This window comes from Canis aureus, chromosome X (genome assembly GCF_053574225.1).
Source record: "Canis aureus isolate CA01 chromosome X, VMU_Caureus_v.1.0, whole genome shotgun sequence".
NCBI lineage: Eukaryota > Metazoa > Chordata > Mammalia > Carnivora > Canidae > Canis > Canis aureus.
Window position 1 is genome coordinate 38,181,679 of NC_135649.1, and position 18,163 is coordinate 38,199,841.

Below are 18,163 nucleotides of genomic sequence, written 5' to 3' on the forward strand. Positions count from 1 at the left end.
GAATGAATGAATGAATGAATCTTAAAAAAAGAAAGTTCCAAAATATTAAGTAATTCGTTAATCTTTAAAAAATAAAGTCCATGGGCAGCCCCGGTGGCCCAGCAGTTTAGCGCCGCCTTCGGCCAGGAATGTGATCCTGGAGACTCGAGATCGAGTCCCGCGTCGGGCTCACTGAGTGAAGCCTGCTTCTCCCTCTGCCTGTGTCTCTGCCGCTCTCTCTCTCTCTCTCTCTCTCTCTGTGCCTCTCATGAATAAATAAAATAAAATCTTAAAAAAATAAAAAGTACATATTTTATGATATGTATTCATGGGGAAAATGCAGGTGGATATATTTGCTAATATCTCATAGCTTTTGCAAATCTGCTTTTTTTTTAACTCTATAGGCTGTCCTTGACATTTGTAAAGGCACTTTCATTATTGCCCCAACTCCATGAAATATCGTTAGACTGTGTGACTTGACGCCAGGATCTGAGTTTCTGTGCCCAGCCCTCTCTGACTTGCCATGTGACCAAGGGTAAATGAATTAGCTGCTCTGAGCTTCAGTTACCCTTCTGGGAAGCAGGGATATTAATACTTCACAGAGGTGTTTAGGCATGCTTCATATTAGACACATGCTTCGAGGTCATTGGATGAAAGGTGTTTGCATGATGGCAGAACAGGTTTATTATAAGGTCCTGAGCAGGTGTTCACTTTTAATGAGTTTTTCTCTCTTATAGTATACAGTGCCCTTCAGTGCCCTATTGCCTTACTGACTATAACTGATCATCCTAACATTGGTATTGCTGACACTCCTGGCTCCTAAAAAACAATTAAACATTTTCATTCTATGCGGTAAGTTGAAGTTCTAATAAGAGGACTCCAGCATCCTCCAGGATGATGAAAAATACATTCAAAAAGAGACATTAGTTGAAATGTGCCATAGAGATCAGTGAGTTCTTCAAAGCCCTTCCAAAAGATTAAAAAGAGTACAAATTTCTGCGTGTGTGTGTGTGTTTTAAGGGAGAAAGTTTTAGTAATATTTGCTTGTGACACATACTGATGATAGCCAGTAACTGAAACCCAGCCATTGTAGTGTTTTATACACAGCTGGTTTTTATTAATGATGGAATATTTATGCTTGCTGTACAATTCGTGGCTCATTTCCATTTGTATGTCAGAACTCAAATACCCCCCAAAGCAACATTAAGATAACATTAAATATACATGTGGCCAAGCTAGAAAGAATGGATTTTGGGGGGTCTCCCTTATTCTTACTGGTGTTGCTTCAGATTACCATAATTTGACCCCCCAACTTTAGGCATTGGTGCTGATTTTTTTTCCTTTATATAACTCATAGCAAACTTCACATTTTGATCCTTTTGATATGGACAAATGATCTCCCCCCCCCCTTCATAATGCAGATGAAACTGATGTATGTGTTTTTTAAGAGCATATTTTCCCTGCACATGCTTCTCATTATCCGAGAGGCCTGGACTCAATCAGTAAAGGAGCAGAGAAACCACATAATTGAAAGGAGAATGACGGTGGTGCATACTTGGAATATTTGTGGGAAGGGGATTGCTGACATCAGAAAATGTAGTGGCCTGAGTGTTAACAGCATTGAAGAGAAATAAGCTTTCTATGTTTCTGTGCATTGAGAATTATTTTTAAGGGGATAAAAAAATGGGCCAGGTTTGACATCCTTTTATGAAGTTGCCCTGGAAACTTTGATGAAGGTTGTTATAGAATAGTTCAATCAAAACCTTCCCCATTAGGAAGCTAATTAGTACATCACTTACTCATTTTGGTTGTTTTCAAGGGGCAGGATTTGCATTGAATTAATGGCATTTCTTTCCATATGACAGCAAACTAAGATAAAAATCACAGATGGGGAAAATTATTTAGATAGTCTATTTTGAAGAAGTCTAATTTCCTCTTTATTACATTTAGGTTTTTGGTTCAGATTTTTGTTTCACTCTGTATACAGTGGTCACATTTTAGTTTAGTAACCAGTTTCACTTTTTGGATCATGGGCTGTAAACCAAAGGTTATTAATTTGAGTTTTCCGTTTGAATTGGAGAAATACAATGAACGACAATAAGCCATTTTATTAAGGTAACATTTGCTTTTTTTTCTGCAATTAGTTTCTCTTTGCTCAGTGTGTGTGTGTGTGTGTGTGTGTGTGTGTGTGTGTCTTTGGGGGGGGGCGAATTGTTTTTTTAAAAGCAAACAATTTTTTCAGCTAAGAAAATTTGGATGACCCTCTCTATCCCTAAAGAGCATTCTGTCTGCCCCAGGCTCTCCATTAGGCTTTCATGAGGGCACTGTGATGACTTTTCTAACCTGGTACTTTTTGTGACCAGGCTAAGCAGTTATCTGTTGGCAGCCTGGAGGAGACTGGTCATGTTGGGAGCCGGAGTGCAGGATTCCTAGTGCGTTCGTTCTACTGTACTCTGTCTTTTTTAGGGGAATGAATACTTGGTGCATGAGATTTCAGGGCCATTTGTAATAAAATAAGAAGTACTCTGTAGCTAAATGCGTAATACGGGCCTGGTGTGGTCCTTTTCTCCAGAACTAGTAGAGAACAGTCATTCTGTACATATATTCCCTGATGCTCTGCCTGCAGCATATGCCTACACTAGTTTCAGAGAGTGGGAAAGTTGGCTGGGTTATATGATTTGTACTTTAACTGACTTTACCCTAGGCCTTCCCGGGAAGGCAGAGTCTAGATTTAGTTTTTCAATGGCAACTCAGTCAAGACAGGTTCCCGGGGCTTGCAAGTCAGGGTGAGGAGGAGGGGCTGCCTTTGGGGAGTGACTCAGGCCCATTGGTATGAAGATATGAAACTCTGGCTCCCGTCCATGCACCTGCTGGATGCCACACCTGCAGTCAGCACCTGAGCCCCACTCCGACACAAAAACCAGGCTGAAGGCAGATGGGGCTCCCTTCAAAAGGGGTACAGCAGAACAGGGAACTCCCAATTACATTAGTGCAGCACTCCTGCCAATTATATTTAACTTTCCAGTGTGGATAAGGGAAAGTGTCTTAGGTATGTTCTTATAGGTGCAGCGCACTGGCTTGCTCAAGAGTCCCCAGAGAAATTCGCTTTCCTAACGAGTTTCTCTTGTGAACTGATCTCTCAAAGACTGGAGAGTCAGGTCCATAGAGGTTTGTGTCTAGTAACCCAGCCCAGGGCAGGAAGTCACCAGACCTGGGTTGTGATCCTGGCCCCACCAGTAGGCCCAGTAGGCCGCAGTGAAACCTTGGTCAAATTAGTTATCATTAGCTACCTGATCTGGGCTTAAAGCTTCTCCAGTTGTAAAATGGAATCAATCACATCTGCCTTTATTTCCTCGCAGAGCGGCTGAGAAGGACAAATACCATAACAGAAGTGAAAGTGGTTTTCTCTCCTTAGAAGAAAAGCTGAGAAACTAAAGGTAACAGAATTATTGTTCTTGCTCTTGTAGGTCTTTCATTGTCTTCTCTTTCTGTTGCCTCCAGCAAAGTCTTTGGGAAGTTGTGATTTACTCAATATGCAATATGCAGATCTTCTTGGATATTTCATGTACCAGTTATCGTTTTAGGTGTTGAAAAAGATACAGAAGAAAGTTATGCACCCAGCCAGTGACCTCTAAGATCTTATATTTCTAGCTCAATCTGATAGAGTGATTTCGGCCTGGGTATTTAGAAGCTTAGAAGACAAAATTAACTTCTTTTTCCTCTGTCTCTGTCTCTGTCTCTTTTACTCTCTCTGCATTGCAACCAGGGACTTCTGTCCCTGGGGCATGTATTGAATGTCTAGATTGAAGGTATGGGGGGGCAGGTGGCAAAGCAATGGGGTAAATAAAGAAATTCCTCTCTCATTACCGCATTTGCAAAGTATCTGACCCTTGAATGATCATTTCTTTCAGGGGGTCCATCCTTAGCTTCATTCTTGGTTCTGTTCCGCTCCTGCCCTACAGGTCCTAGCCCACTCTTTGACCTTACCTGTTATCCATATGCTAACGACTCCCGAAGATCTATCTCAACCTATCTTTGGCCCCTCCCTTTCCAACTTCCCCAACATCAAGTCCATTATCAGATGTCTCCTATTCAGCTTGTTCATCTTTTCCTCTGGGAAGCTTTGCTCAGGCAGAGCAGAGTTTTTGGCAGGGTCCTCTGTGTTGCCAGCATGCTTCCCGTTGGATTGTGCCCCCTCTGCTTGACGGGGGAGCTTCTTGAGGACTGGACTCTGGTTTATTTCTCCTTTTTATCCACCCTAGGGCCTAGACAATGCCTGGCTACAGCAAATGATCAATAAATATTTGTGGAAATGACATTGTGTGTGTTATTGTACTGCATTTGAGATGGGTCCAAAGTCCAGTGGCAATACCACTGAGGGAGAGAGAATTAATTTTCCAGATTGAGCAGAGTTGGGGGTGGAGGGAAGATGGAGAAGGATTAGAGAAAAACCTTCATGGAGAAGGTGGAAAGTGTACCTGGCCTCTTCTGAGAGCTCTGACTAAGCAGCCCAGGAAAGAAATGTCTGTTGTGTCTGCTCTTGCTAAGACAGGGCATCTCTGGACTGTTGCCATCTCCACTTAGGACTGGATGACTTTTATGGTTGGGTCTGCAAATAAACCTCTGTCTATAACACATTGACCATTTCAGACAGGTGCCACATAGTCATATAATATTAAACAGGGCTGACCTTAACTGTGACACCCTAACTGTGGCTGAAAATAGAGGTACACATACAGGCTCGTTGGTCATGTATGCTTAGTTCTATACAGAAAGATACCCTTGAAAATATATTGAAGATTGGCATCTGAAAACTAACAAATGTAATTCTCCGAATGTAGCAGGCTGGGTCACTAGAACTGAATGTCTTCAAACTGACTGTCAGATCTTTCCAAGGGCAAAAATGAAACATGATATAAGCCATTACAGGCCATGAACCTGTTCTCACCCACCTGATGCTTTTACTAATTAGCTTCTTGGCTGGGTGGCAATTTGGGGCAAGTGCATGCAAGCTGGATTCACAGGGGAGCCCACATTCCACTCTGCCATTTTGCAAGTCGCTGGGATACTACACTGCTTCTCTTGGCTTCTTTCCTTCCCAGGAGTCCTGGTCTGCCATGGTGAAAAAATGGGAGAGGAGAACTCTTCCTTAAATGAAGGAGAGGTTTCATGGGGCTTTGGTATTTTGCTATTCTTATTTTTTTTAGTGGGCTGTCTAAAAGCATTCATGCACCTTGACCCATTAATTTCACTTGTGGAATTCTATCATTAGATGATAACACTCCAGAATATTGAGAAAGGCTAAATCTTAAAGACGTTTTTGTAACATTGTTTAGACTAGGACAAAATTGAAAGCAATTTAAATGTCCTAATAATTGGAGAATGGGTAAGTGAATCTTGATACACTCCTGTCATGGATTATTACAGAATCATTGCAGTGCTTATTATGAAGTCTACACCACAGTCTATACCATGGGGAAAGTGAAATGTAGGATCCAAAATTATATGTACATTAATATGTCATGGCTTTGTAAAAACACAAATGCACACAGAAAAACCTGAAGGCAAGCTATTCTGTTTTGCTAACAATGCTTAGGTTGAGGTACTGAAATGGTGAGTGATTTTTCCCCTCTCCATTATGAATATTTGCATGTTGTGTTTATATTACTTGTAAAAATAGAAATAAAACAAAAGTGAGTAGTATAGCATTGAAGGTAGGAAAAATTGGTAAAGCAGGTGGCTTCTAGGTATATTTTTAAACTTTTCTCAGTTTATGCTCAGTCTGATTGCATGGAATGTGTATCCTTTTCCTGAGGCAAGGAGAAATAGGATGGGATGACATGCCCTGTTCCTCCCTTAGAATGGGTTGTGTGGAGGGAGGTGATGTGGTAGGGGCAACAGGATTCTTCTTGTTACTCAATATGTCACTGCTCTTGAACACTTCAGGGTTAATCACCTTTGTTGCCTATTAACATGTTCAAGTTAATTGCTTTAGAGTAAAGAAAAGTAAAACTGGGACCCAGTTGGCCACACCTTTGAGTTAACCATCTCAGAAACAGATACCTGACACTGATTGTCATGAGATTTGGAAATGCCAAGGCCTTGCTGTGGTTCAAAATAATCTTCCAACATAATCTAGATATAAGTAGAGCTAGAAGCAAAGAGGTGGGGCCGCCTCAAAGCCTTTTCTTAAGCCAGTGCTGGACTTACATAAGGTCAAATTCCAAGTTAGTATGATGTTGGCAAGACCCAGAACATGGCCATGGACACATTGATCTGTGGAGGTTCATGTTACTCTCCGACTCACCTGCAAATCTTGGCCTAAAAAGGAAAGATTTTGCAAGGTCCTTCTGCCATACTTGTAGCTACACACATCTCTCTGTCTCACCTCCTTAAATTTTTCCCCCTGCCGTTAACATTTGACTTCTGATGAAATTGGAAAATTGGTGGTAGCATTGAGCCAGGTTTATAGTCTCTCAAAACCAGAGTCAATTCAATCTCATAAATGTTGATTAAGCATCTTCTATGTACAAGCTAATATGCTAGATCATATCTTGTAGTGGAAGGACTGTTGCCCTAGGAGTCATAAAACCTGGCCCTGGCTCTGACCCCTGTTAAACTCTGGCACCTTCATATACAGACCACTAGATGGTCTTCTTAGAGTCTTTCTAGTTCTAGCTTTCGCTGACCTAAGAACCTCTGCACAAAGACTGAGTTGCGAGTAAAGGTTTTAAAGAAAACCTTAATTCATAAAATTGCTGTGGTCTTCTAGAAAAAAAAGGCCACTTTGAAATTATTATAATATTAATAGACTTTATTGAGCCTTCACTATGTTCCAGGCTCTGTGCTTAGCACTTTACATGGATTACCCCCCCCCCCCAGCAGTCTTTATAACAACACTATGAGGTATGAGCACCATTATCTCTATCCTGAAGATGATGAAGTGCAATTTGGGGAGGTGAAAAGAAATGTATGAGGTCAGCTAAAAAGCCATAGATCCAGGATTTGAACTTAAGCAGTGTGAATCTAGGCCCAGGCTCTTAACCATGGTGTTTATACTGTCTGCCCGTCACGCATAGAAAGGTTAGAGATAACCTGCAAAGGAATTACTATTTCTCACTTCCCAAAGGAAGTAAATTAGTATCCTGGGTCGCAAGACTGTTGGGCAGGGTGTTCTCTAGGACACTTTAGGCTGAAACATGGACTGACCTGAGAGGACACGAGAGAATTCAGAGGGCTGTTTTGCCTTTCTCTTTGTGTGTGAGTGTGTGAGTGTGTGTGTGTGTGTGTGTGTGTGTATTCACAAATGTATGCACATAGATATGTAGACATAGGGGAGACTTTGAACTGGCTCCTTTCCATTTAGCTGGAAGTAAAATTATATGGAACAGGGAAATTTAGCAGAGAAACGGGTGTCTTAGACTTAGGTTCTTCATCTTGGTTGGCAGAGTGAGGTAGAAGGGATAAAAAGAAGATCTTATAGGGATATTTCAAAATTTATCTGAAGGCTAGGAACGTCGTCTGTCCTGGCCACCTTGTAATGTTGATTTTTCTGGGACACGGCTTGAGAAACATCTGGGCTCTCACTAACGTGTTTTGGTTCAACCTAAACTGGGCTTGATGGAGGTATCCTGGGAGAGGCCAATGACAGCAAATATAGTAAGAATTTAGATTGGCCTTGCTGCCCTGTTGTTGTTACAGAAGAGTTGAATATATAGATTCAACTTGTATTTTTAAAGAGAGGACCATTGGAAATCCTTTTTTTCCAGTATCAAATATCCTCAGGGACAGTCTGTTTGTCCAGGAGAAACAAGGTTATTTTATTGATTGAAGATGATGTCAGAACCCTGGCAGTGGCGTGATTAAAGCTGCAGGCAGATTGAAGGTTGCAGAGTTCATACTATTTTAGTTCTTGCGCATGAGACAAGGAATCCTTTCCCTTCTTTTCTCTAATAAATAAATGGAGTAGTGTTTTCCTTTGTATGTGACTCTTAACATGTAGGCAAATATAAGTTCTTGAAGAAAAAAAAATCTAAACGGGAGAGGAATCAGCAAAGGTTTTTTCTTAGGCTGATTTCTTTTCCTTTTTTAGACAGAAACAAAAAAGGCCAGGGGGTGGGATGGTGGGGAGGGACAATCTGTGTCCGGTTGACATAAAGTGATTTGGGTTTTGCAAAGGATATGGACGAGAGGGGACAGAATTAAGGGAAGAGAGTTAGATTTTGGACAAGTGAAGTTTTCTTTGTGAGAAGCTAGGTAAGAGGAGCAAGCCAGTCAAAATCAGCATGAAGAATCTAAATCATCCTGGAAAATAATTGTATGGTGCTGTCTTGCCAGGGGCTCAAGTTTAAAGGCCCCAGGCTGTTTTCTGCATGTTTCGGTTGGAAAAAAAAAAAAAAGACAACTGTTTTGTTCAGAATCACACAATAGAAACACGGTGGTTATTTACCACACTCTGTTAATAGTCCAGCTTTGATTCCAATTAGAAGTTGTTCCTCTACTTTGAAACTAGGAAAAGACACCCTAAAATAATTACCTTGCAGATTGGAGATGATTTTGCTTTTGATTGTGATTATATGTTGAGCCAAAACAAAATTGAAAGACAAATTTCCGTGTTTGCTCACTCTGTATCTCTTCACTTGATTTTTGGCAACGTTGCAAGGAAATAATGTTAAATTAATCACTGTGTGGTTTTGTGGATTTTTTTAAAACTTGGATGTTTTGGACAGGCTCCCAAAATACAGGGATGCTTGTGCACTTCCTTTGCATTGCCTTGCTCTTCAAATGGCATCTCTGATGTGGATTAAACCCTTTCTTTTAAGGGACATGAGTGAGTCATGACTAGGCTGGGACAGAAAACAGGAATGTGGATCATATGCATCTCACATAAACACGAACTCCTCAGTTTCATAACCATTTTGGTTGGGCCTGCAGGCCTTGTCAGAGGGTCAGCACAGTAATCAGAAATGAGGACTATCGTGGATCCATATCTTGTGGATGTTTGCATCTAGCCTTTACAACGTGAGTCCAGTAGTTTACTTTTGGGGAGATACTGGAGCAGTGGAAGTGCTGAGAAAGTGAGTGGAGACATCTTATCCTTGGAGAAGAGTTGCTGCTGTGTGTTGAGAAGAGCAATCACCTCTGCTGCTCCAGTGAGAACAGATGGGCCATCAATCCGATTGTAAGCTCCGTGAGGGCAGGCACATACGTGGTGTGTCTTCTGTATCCTTCCTTGTGTCTAGCTCGAGGCTGGCAAATGTCTGGAATAGCCAGTATGCAATAAATACTCAATGACTTGGTGGAAAAGCAGTTTGGATTTTCCTCTGTCCGTCTGAGGCTGCAGCAGTTAAATCAGGTGCTTCACTGAGTATACTTAAAAAAAAAAACAAAAACCCCTGCCTTCTGATGACTGCCTTCCCTTCTGGGGTGTGGGGCAGTGAGACTCATCTGCCCTGATACTGATAGCAGTTTAAAAGTCACACCCTTCAGGCAACATTGATTATGTCTTTTGTCATCATCCACCATTCCAACTCAGAACAGAAGCAGCAGCCTTTGGGCGCTGTGAGGCGAGAACAGAGCAGTCCTTTCCAGTCTCAGACCTGAACATTTCCATCCTCTGGAGATTGGTAGTGAGATTTCTTTTTTGTCCTAACGGAAAGGGATTCTGTCACTCATATAAGAAGCAAACACACGGGAGAAGTCATTCCTTTGGAAGGACTGGTTTGGTTAACTGTGCTGGCCATTGGTGGCAAAATAGAAACGACGTTTTTATTTCTCCCTCCCTCCCCCTCCTGAACATTTCAGAGTGACCAGTGGTTGGACTCTTGGCGGCGCTTACCCTGAACCTGAGTGTTAGGGGAGAGGGAATCTGCCGTTGCGGTTTCTGGAGCTGCTCATAAGCAAGAATTCCCTATCCTGATCAAGGCTTTAAGCCTAAAAGAAAGCAGAAATAGGTATGGACCATCTGTGTGTGTGTGTGTGTATGTGTGCGTGCCTGCGTGCACACCTGTGCGTGCCCCTGTGCGTGCGCGTGAGCCTGTGTGCGTGCAGGGTGGGACGGGCGTGGAATGGGAGGGGGTGGTGGACTCTCAGGGTCTGGGGCCGCTCAATGTCTGGATTTCCCTGCCTTGTAGGATGAGTTTGCAAGTGATTTTGTTTTAACCATACATGTTCTTGTTTCCATTTTTTGAGAGAGGAAAGGTAGCTTGGTAGTCATCTTTCCAGTTTAAAGGTACCAAGAGAGATGTATATGTTATGCTTGTCAGCCTATCAGAAAATCCATGCAGTCTGACAACATGCATACAGTCTGACAGTTTAAACACAGGAGTCCCTGGGGATCCCTGGGTGGCTCAGCGGTTTGGTGCCTGCTTTCGGCCCAGGGCACGATCCTGGAGTCCCGGGATCAAGTCCCGCGTTGGGCTCCGGGCATGGAGCCCGCTTCTCCCTCCTCCTGTGTCTCTGCCTCTCTCTCAATCTCTGTGTCTATCATGAATAAATAAATAAATCTTTAAAAAAAATAAACACAGGAGTCCCAGATGGTCACTGGGAGGGAGGGAAAGGGCAGGCTGTTCAGGCCTTTGGTGCACCCTTCCCCAGAGAATATGATGAATGGGATTTTAAAAGGGTCTTTGGAAGGTTAACTGGGTTCAAACTGCTCTTTAGAACAATTGGATACCAGGTAGCAGTAATGATGCAAGAAGTGCAAAAAAAAAAAAAAAAAAAAAAAAAAAAAAAAAAAGAAGAGAAGATGACCTTTTTCTATCTACCATACACATCTTCTGGCCATTCCCTGCAAGACTAAAGGAAAGGGATCATGTTTCCAGAGAGATTGGAGGCTGTTTAATATCATAGAAGTCAGAGCCTGGGAGCCAGGATTCCAGAGTTCTCATCTAAGAACCCGAGGCTGGTTAGGTTGACCTTTACTGTGACTTTTTCTGTGACATCATGCCCATTCTCCAACACTACTTAAGATCCTTAGAGTACAACTTTCATCACTGAACATGCGTATTGAATTGCAGTACTTCACATGACAGATTTTGTCCAAAGATTTTATGAGCCTCTGATGAATTTCTACGTACCGTACCATGCAGAGAGAGAGGGAGAGAGAGAGAGAGAGAAAGAGAGGTCACCTACTACTAGTTTCTCAGGTGGCAAAATAGAAGACAAGAAAAGAGGAATCCATTGCTTAGGTTTACCTGTAAATCCATTATCATGATTAGAACTTGAATCTTGAGTTGTCTTACTGCCAATACCTGTTTCACTCAATCCATATTTCTTCCTTAAGAAGAATTAGTGGTGGTGGTGGTGGTAGAGGGGGAGGGATATGATAATTGGACCTTTTCTAGAAGGATGACTTTTTTAGTGTTCAATTTCTAAATGCTGTCAGAGGCACACTTCACATGAAAGAGGGCTTCCCATTTAAGCTCCTCCTAGCCAAACAACAACAGCAAAAACCAAAAACCAAAAAACCTCAATGACTATTCCTGGATGGCTGAAAGAGAAACTTTGTCAATAGTAATTATCTCAAGCCCTTCTCTTATTAAGCCAAGGCGAATCCAAAATGGACAATACAGAAAGGATTTTTTTTAAAGCTATGTTTCAGAGTTTTATGAGATCAGAGAAAACGAGTTGCATCAAGCTGGGATCATTTCTATATGGTGCAAGCGAAGCTCTCGTCACCTTGTATTTATTTTAGTTATTATTTGGCATTTTGTAGCTCCCTCCACATGATGACCTGCTTTACAGATCCTGCCTATACATTCTCCCTACTGGCCTGCCCCAAGTCCCACGGCCCATAAGAGTTGGACCTTTTATTTAAATAGAATACAGAGAGATGAACTTTCTGAGTAAGGACCTAGGAAAATTGCCCTCTCTGGTCACCCTCCCCGACTGCTCCAGGTCTCCCCAGCTCTCGTAGAAGTTAAGTCAAGATTGGATATTTAACTCATGCTAAAAGCAAAAAGAGGAAACAATGAGCTCTTATGCCCCTGAGTTCCTCATCATATCAATGGTAGAGCCAGGAGTCACCAACAATTAATCCATTAATTCTAGATTCAATTCTCTACTTTGTCTCTGGAGTGGAATCCTCACCCCCAAATACCCATTTTCTTCCCCTTTAGAGGAATGATTTATCCATCAACTGGGTGTTAAGCTTCCTGTTTCCCCTTCCCAGGTCAAGGGCAGCCCAGGTGCCCAATTTCTCTCTCTCTTCACAAGGCACCACCAGCAATAGAGATGAGAAATTCTGAAGAACAGCCAAGTGGAGGAACCACAGTGTTGCAGCGTCTGCTACAAGAGCAGCTTCGCTATGGCAATCCCAATGAGAATCGCAACCTGCTTGCCATACACCAGCAAGCCACAGGGAATGGCCCTCCTTTTCCCAGTAGCAGTGGGAACCCAGGCCCTCAGAATGATGTGTTGAGTCCCCAAGACCACCACCAACAGCTTGTGGCTCATGCTGCTCGACAAGAACCTCAGGGGCAGGAAATCCAGGCAGAAAACATCATCATGGAGAAGCAGCTTTCCCCTAGAATGCAGAATAATGAAGAACTCCCAACCTATGAAGAAGCCAAGGTCCAGTCCCAATACTTTCGGGGCCAACAGCATGCCAGTGTTGGAGCTGCCTTCTATGTCACCGGAGTGACCAACCAGAAGATGAGGACTGAGGGACGCCCATCAGTTCAGCGGCTCAATCCTGGGAAGATGCACCAGGATGAAGGACTCAGAGATCTTAAGCAAGGACATGTCCGCTCCTTGAGTGAACGACTAATGCAGATGTCATTGGCCACCAGTGGAGTTAAGGCCCATCCACCTGTTACCAGCGCTCCCCTCTCCCCACCACAACCCAGTGACCTCTACAAGACTCCCACAAGTTCCAGTGAATTCTACAAGGCCCAGGGGCCACCTCCCAGCCAGCATAGCCTGAAGGGCATGGAACATCGAGGCCCCCCACCAGAGTATCCCTTCAAGGGCATGCCACCCCAGTCTGTAGTGTGCAAGCCCCAAGAGGCAGGGCACTTCTATAGTGAGCATCGTCTGAACCAGCCAGGGAGAACAGAGGGGCAACTGATGAGGTATCAGCATCCCCCTGAGTATGGAGCAGCCAGGTAAGAGAGTTCCCTTTCTGTCATTTCCTGGCCTCATCCCCAACCAGCTTCTGCTGTGTGTTGGGAATCTTAAGGGAAGAAATGGGCAGGTGTTTGGTATAAGAAACTCTGCAGTGCATGGCTGGCCCCTGGCTTAGTAAATTTCCTGCGAATCTGAATTTCTAGCCCCTTCAGCCATAATTAGTGCTGTAGTAACATTCCCCTGACTTTGTAGGTTGAGCATGGCCCCAATTGCCTAGTGGATGAACAGGAACGCAAGTCTTGGTTTCTACAGCTATATGCTGTCCTGTCTCCTGGGATTGTGAAGAAAGGGTCCGTGTTCCTCTTCTTGTGAGTTGTTAAGCCCTACCTTGAGGAGCAGAAGCAAATTATCTTGAACGTTAATCTGGAATATCGTATCCCTGTCAGTTATTCCCCTCCACAGAATGCTCATCACTTCTTTTTAGGAACGAATCATTCTGCAGAATTACTATGATTCTTTCGGACACTAAACCAACACCTAGATATTACTGTGGGGGGAGCCGGATATGTGCAGGTTCAGAATGTCACTTGCCTTGGACATCCTTGCAGTTCATGAACTCTGGGCTGCTCCGTCTTTCCTCCATAGAGCATTTGTTAGTTGCCTGTCACGTTTTTGGACAACTAAGTTAAACTCCCATCATGTTACATAGAACTTTGGGTCAGATTCTAAGATGCAGAGAGAATAATATCCCCATGACTTCTTTGCTACTTGTCATTGGTTCAGGAGGACAATTTCATGTTATTCACTTATTCCTAAATGTACTTCTGCAGGATTTGGAGGCCCATTGTCCCAGTGCTGTATCGACCAGACCTTACGATTCCATGATTCTGTTTGTTGTTCCTGTTGTTACTATTGGGGCCATGTCTCTGATCGGTAGTCATTCAGCATATGGGGCAGAGGAAAGGATTCCACTGTGGCCAACAACGGTGACAGTTTTATGTGGTATTCCTGTCCTGTTACCTTGGGTAATTATGGATAACTGAGGTTTGAAGTCCCTGGACCTGGGTGGGTGGGGGTGCTTTTTCCAGATCAGGCCTGTGATCTCTCTGACATCTAACTCTTTGCCTCCTGTCTCTTCACTTATTTGGGAAAGAACCGCTTGGCTTGAAATTCATTGAGTGACTCAGGAGAGAAGGCAGTCAGGGGGTGGGAGTAAGGTGAAGGTAAGGGAATAAGGGAATGCACCTTGGAATTTCCTGGTATTTCATCACCCCCCACCTCCCCACCCTCCCCACCCCTGTCCTGTTTTACAGCCAGAAGCAATTCACTTTGGGCTCCACCCATAACTTGTCCAGTTTAGGATTTTTTTTTCCCTCTTAACCAAGGTTGATTTCCTAACCTTTTTCAACCTCTTGTGTGCAGCTTTAAAGGGCAGGAGCCGGGATCCCTGGGTGGCGCAGTGGTTTGGCGCCTGCCTTTGGCCCAGGGCGCGATCCTGGAGACCTGGGATCGAATCCCACGTCGGGCTCCCGGTGCATGGAGCCTGCTTCTCCCTCTGCCTATGTCTCTGCCTGTCTCTCTCTCTGTGACTATCATAAATAAATAAATTAAAAAAAAAAAAATAAAGGGCAGGAGCCTAAGTTCTGATAAGTGGCTTAGAACAGGAAATGGGGCAATGGACAGGGCACTTCCGGTTTAAATGAGAGCGAGAACCTGATTCCCATCTGCCCAATGAAGCGGAAGACCGAGGGAGGGGTTGGTCATTTGGACTGCTTAGCTTAGTGGAAACCCATTCAAGCCAGCAAAATGTCAATGAAGCTGAGGATTTTTGTTTTACTCTTCCCATCAGCATGTAAGAGTCAGTGGGACTCTGTCCTTTATGTGGATGGGCTGACGTCTGTTGCCTTGTGGGAGGGGAATATGTTGGCTGGGGTGTGGAGCAGAATCTGAAGCCCTGCTTAGCACAAGGCCCGCCTTCCCAGGAAAGCTATTTTCAGAACTCATTCACCAGTATTGTCTGTGATCTGAAATGACTCCCACAGTGTTTGAAGCTAGATGGAAAAGCCCTTTGATCTGCCTAAATAAATAATAAGGAGCCCACAGAGGGATTTTTTTTCTTGCCATACTGATTAAACCACCAGAGAAATTTAGCTGCATATAATTTACAGGAAGATACTTATAGTTTCTCCTCCCTCCTATATTATCTGTGGAGCTCTCTCCCTATCCCCCAGAACAGTAGAGCCCATGCTGATTCTTCTCTCTTGAGTAGAATTTTAATACACAGGTTAGCTCTATAGTTTTTTCCCCCTTTTATGGGAGAGGAACAGGGTACTTGATATGCTCAGAAATAATCCAACCTAAAACAGTCCTGATCAGAAGATGCTCTGTGTCAAGTTTGGGTCTGCATCAGACAAATTCTGGCAATAAACTTTCTTCAGGGACTGGCGGGAGGGAGTGGCACCTATTGACAAATTATTGGCAAGGGGAGGTAGTTGAACTGCTTTCCAGAAATGTACTGCTTTTAGGTGGTGACACATTTTTCCTCCTTCATTTCTTTGAGCCAACTTGGGAGACACTTGGTGAGTACCTTTCCAAGTAACTGCTGCTAGCACCAATTAGAGGACAACATTCTTAGTTCTTAATCCATAAATTACAGATCAAGATTCACAGCAAACTCTTTGAACAAATTGCTGTTCACAAAACCTTTGGTTTTCAAGGTATGGTGAAATGCTAGAGATTTGCTGTTAGAATTAACAAAATGTTATAAACAATCTTCTTATTACTTCGTCTTCCCTATGCCCTCCTCCCCACTTGAAAAAGAAATATCCCGAATGCCCAGAACTCCAGATGGGAAACAAGGCCAAGCCATCTGAAGAATTAAAGAATTTCTGAATCTTTGTCTTTCTGAGTGCTGAGCCTTCTCTGCATCTGGGGTTTACACAGTTATCATCTGCTTTTAAAAATTAAAACCTTTCTGTTTGTAAAGCAGCCACCTCCTTTCAATTGTTGAAATCATGCCCAGATCTGAGGTTTCTTGAAATCCTTGTTTAGTGGAATCTAAGGGTGACCTAACTCTGCAGTTCAGAGCCGAGCTGGTTGTGCAAGAGAAACAATCAAGAATTTGCAGCCCTCTCCAGGATTCACAGATTCACCGTCACAGAGCCTGGGAAAGGCAGTTTTTGTGGGCAAAATAAATTGGGTTCCAGGCTGTTGGTGGCACCTACTCTGGTGAGAGTGTGCACATGTGGGTTTGCACACGTGTGGGCCTGGAGTGTGTAGTGTGTGGGTGTGGGGGGGAGGCGGTGTGTGTGTGTGTGTGTGTGTGTGTGTGTGAGAGAGAGAGAGAGAGAGAGAGACTGAGGAGGGTGGGGACTCCCAGTGAGGTGGCAGGGTAGAAGGTGCTGTGTCAGCTCTTGATGGATAGGCTTTTGCTTTCCTTTTGTGTCCTCCCAAGCTATCCTCGGGAGGGAGTTCCCCTGGCTTTGGGGGAAGGACTGTGATTTTGGTCATTGGTCTCTGCCCTGCATGTATGCCATGTCCCCTTTGCCACAGAGCATGGGGCGGGGGAGGGGAGCAGGTTGTCCCGGGAAGGAGCAGGATGAAGGGAGGGAAGGGGCAGGGAGGCAGGTCAGGGCTTCCACAGGATCATGTGATTCTATTGTCTGCAGATGACTTGTTGTTTCTGGTTCATATGCCAGCAGGGAAGCGATTCCTGCTGCTGTGCAGTGGAAGCACTTGGGGAGTGTGCCTTCCACCCAACTGCCACCTGTATTATTACCATCATTACTATTACTCTTATTATTTAATCTTGAGTGTAGTGGTGCTTCCTCTGACATCCCTCCCCCACCCCTGGCTCTTCCCCATCCCTGTCATGCCTCAGCCCTTCTCTGGGTAGGGGATGTGTGTATGTACTGGGAACTTCACAGGATTGTTAATACAGTCCTGCTTTTTTTTTTTTTTTTCCTGTGGTGGGTGGATGCTGGAGCCCAGATGGAGTTGGTTGGCTGGAGGGCTCTCTCTCCTTTTGTGACTGCCCAAGCCTTGCTTCTTGTTTGCAAACCTGCCAGGGACGGAATGCCTTGATTTTCCCAACATCATGGTGCGCTGAAATCTGCTTCCTTTTCCAGCCTAGGGGAGTCGGAAGGGCAACTACCTTGTCTCCATTATCTCTGAGTAGAGCTCAGAGTCACGGCCAGAGCCATTGCTGTGGCTTATCAGTCTCAAGAGAGATCTCTTTCCGGAGACCTTGTGGTCTCCTCCTTCCCGAGGTCCCTGAGGGGCCATGTACCATCTGTCCAGGGCATGGAGGAGCCCTTCAGCCTCCAGGCAGGAGGGATGTCTCAGTGGCCAGTCTATTTGAAGGAGAGGCCTGGACTGCTGCTGGGGCCTAGAGGAGCTGGTGGGCAGGGGGGCGAAGCCCATTTCAGAACTGGGCATTCAGTCTTGAAAAGAGAACACCTCCCAGGCCCAGGGTTTCCAAATCCTGGCCACAAGGATAAAGGTTAATTTGGTTGTTTTTCTGTGACATTTTGAGAGCTGGATTGGAGAACATGAAATGTAAGCCCCTCTCTTCTGCCCAGGAGATCCAAAAGCCCTAACATCCCAGTACATTATATTTTAACCCTAGGGATATATAAAAATTATAATAGCTCTTACTCAAAGAGGAAGGAGCACACAGAGTCTATTTTACCCCTAAGGAAACTGAAGATTCCTGGTACAGAAAATGGGAGAAGACTCTTATCCCAAATAAATTTATAAATGGTTCCCAGGCTTTTGATTTGACGCCTGTTTTGAGCATTTTCCAAGAAAGGTAACATACAGTAGTGACTTTCCAGGTGTAATAATGGGAATCCTGTAAATTCTTCTGTCTGTAAGTAGGTCAAGTGCTTTCTTTAATATCCAGCAATTATTTGATAGTGCCATATGTATGAAATTGGAAGAACATCAGCATACCAGAGGCATCGATGGGGCTGAGATACAGAACCCAGGGCCCGAGCAGGTTTGAGGGCTCTGGCAAGCATCTGGGTTATTACTGGGTATCAATTATCAAGTGTTTGGAATGATTTTGCAGATGTAAAAAGCCCTCACAGTGAGGATCTCTAGTAGAGATAGATGC

General features: G+C 44.0%; 1 protein-coding gene across 2 annotated transcripts in view; it reads left to right on the forward strand.

Annotated features, from left to right (window-relative positions):
* Positions 1 to 18,163, forward strand: part of AMOT (angiomotin) — a 64,842-nt gene that overhangs the window by 5,580 nt on the left and 41,099 nt on the right. Inside the window, exons 2-4 of one of the 2 annotated variants that reach the window (XM_077889856.1) lie at positions 3,339 to 3,416; positions 9,784 to 9,932; positions 12,152 to 13,085. In XM_077889856.1, coding sequence (XP_077745982.1) covers positions 12,214 to 13,085 — 872 coding nt within the window. In that variant the 5' untranslated portion in view covers positions 3,339 to 3,416; positions 9,784 to 9,932; positions 12,152 to 12,213. The remainder of the gene's footprint in view (positions 1 to 3,338; positions 3,417 to 9,783; positions 9,933 to 12,151; positions 13,086 to 18,163) is intronic. The other variant, XM_077889857.1, reaches the window with a different exon arrangement.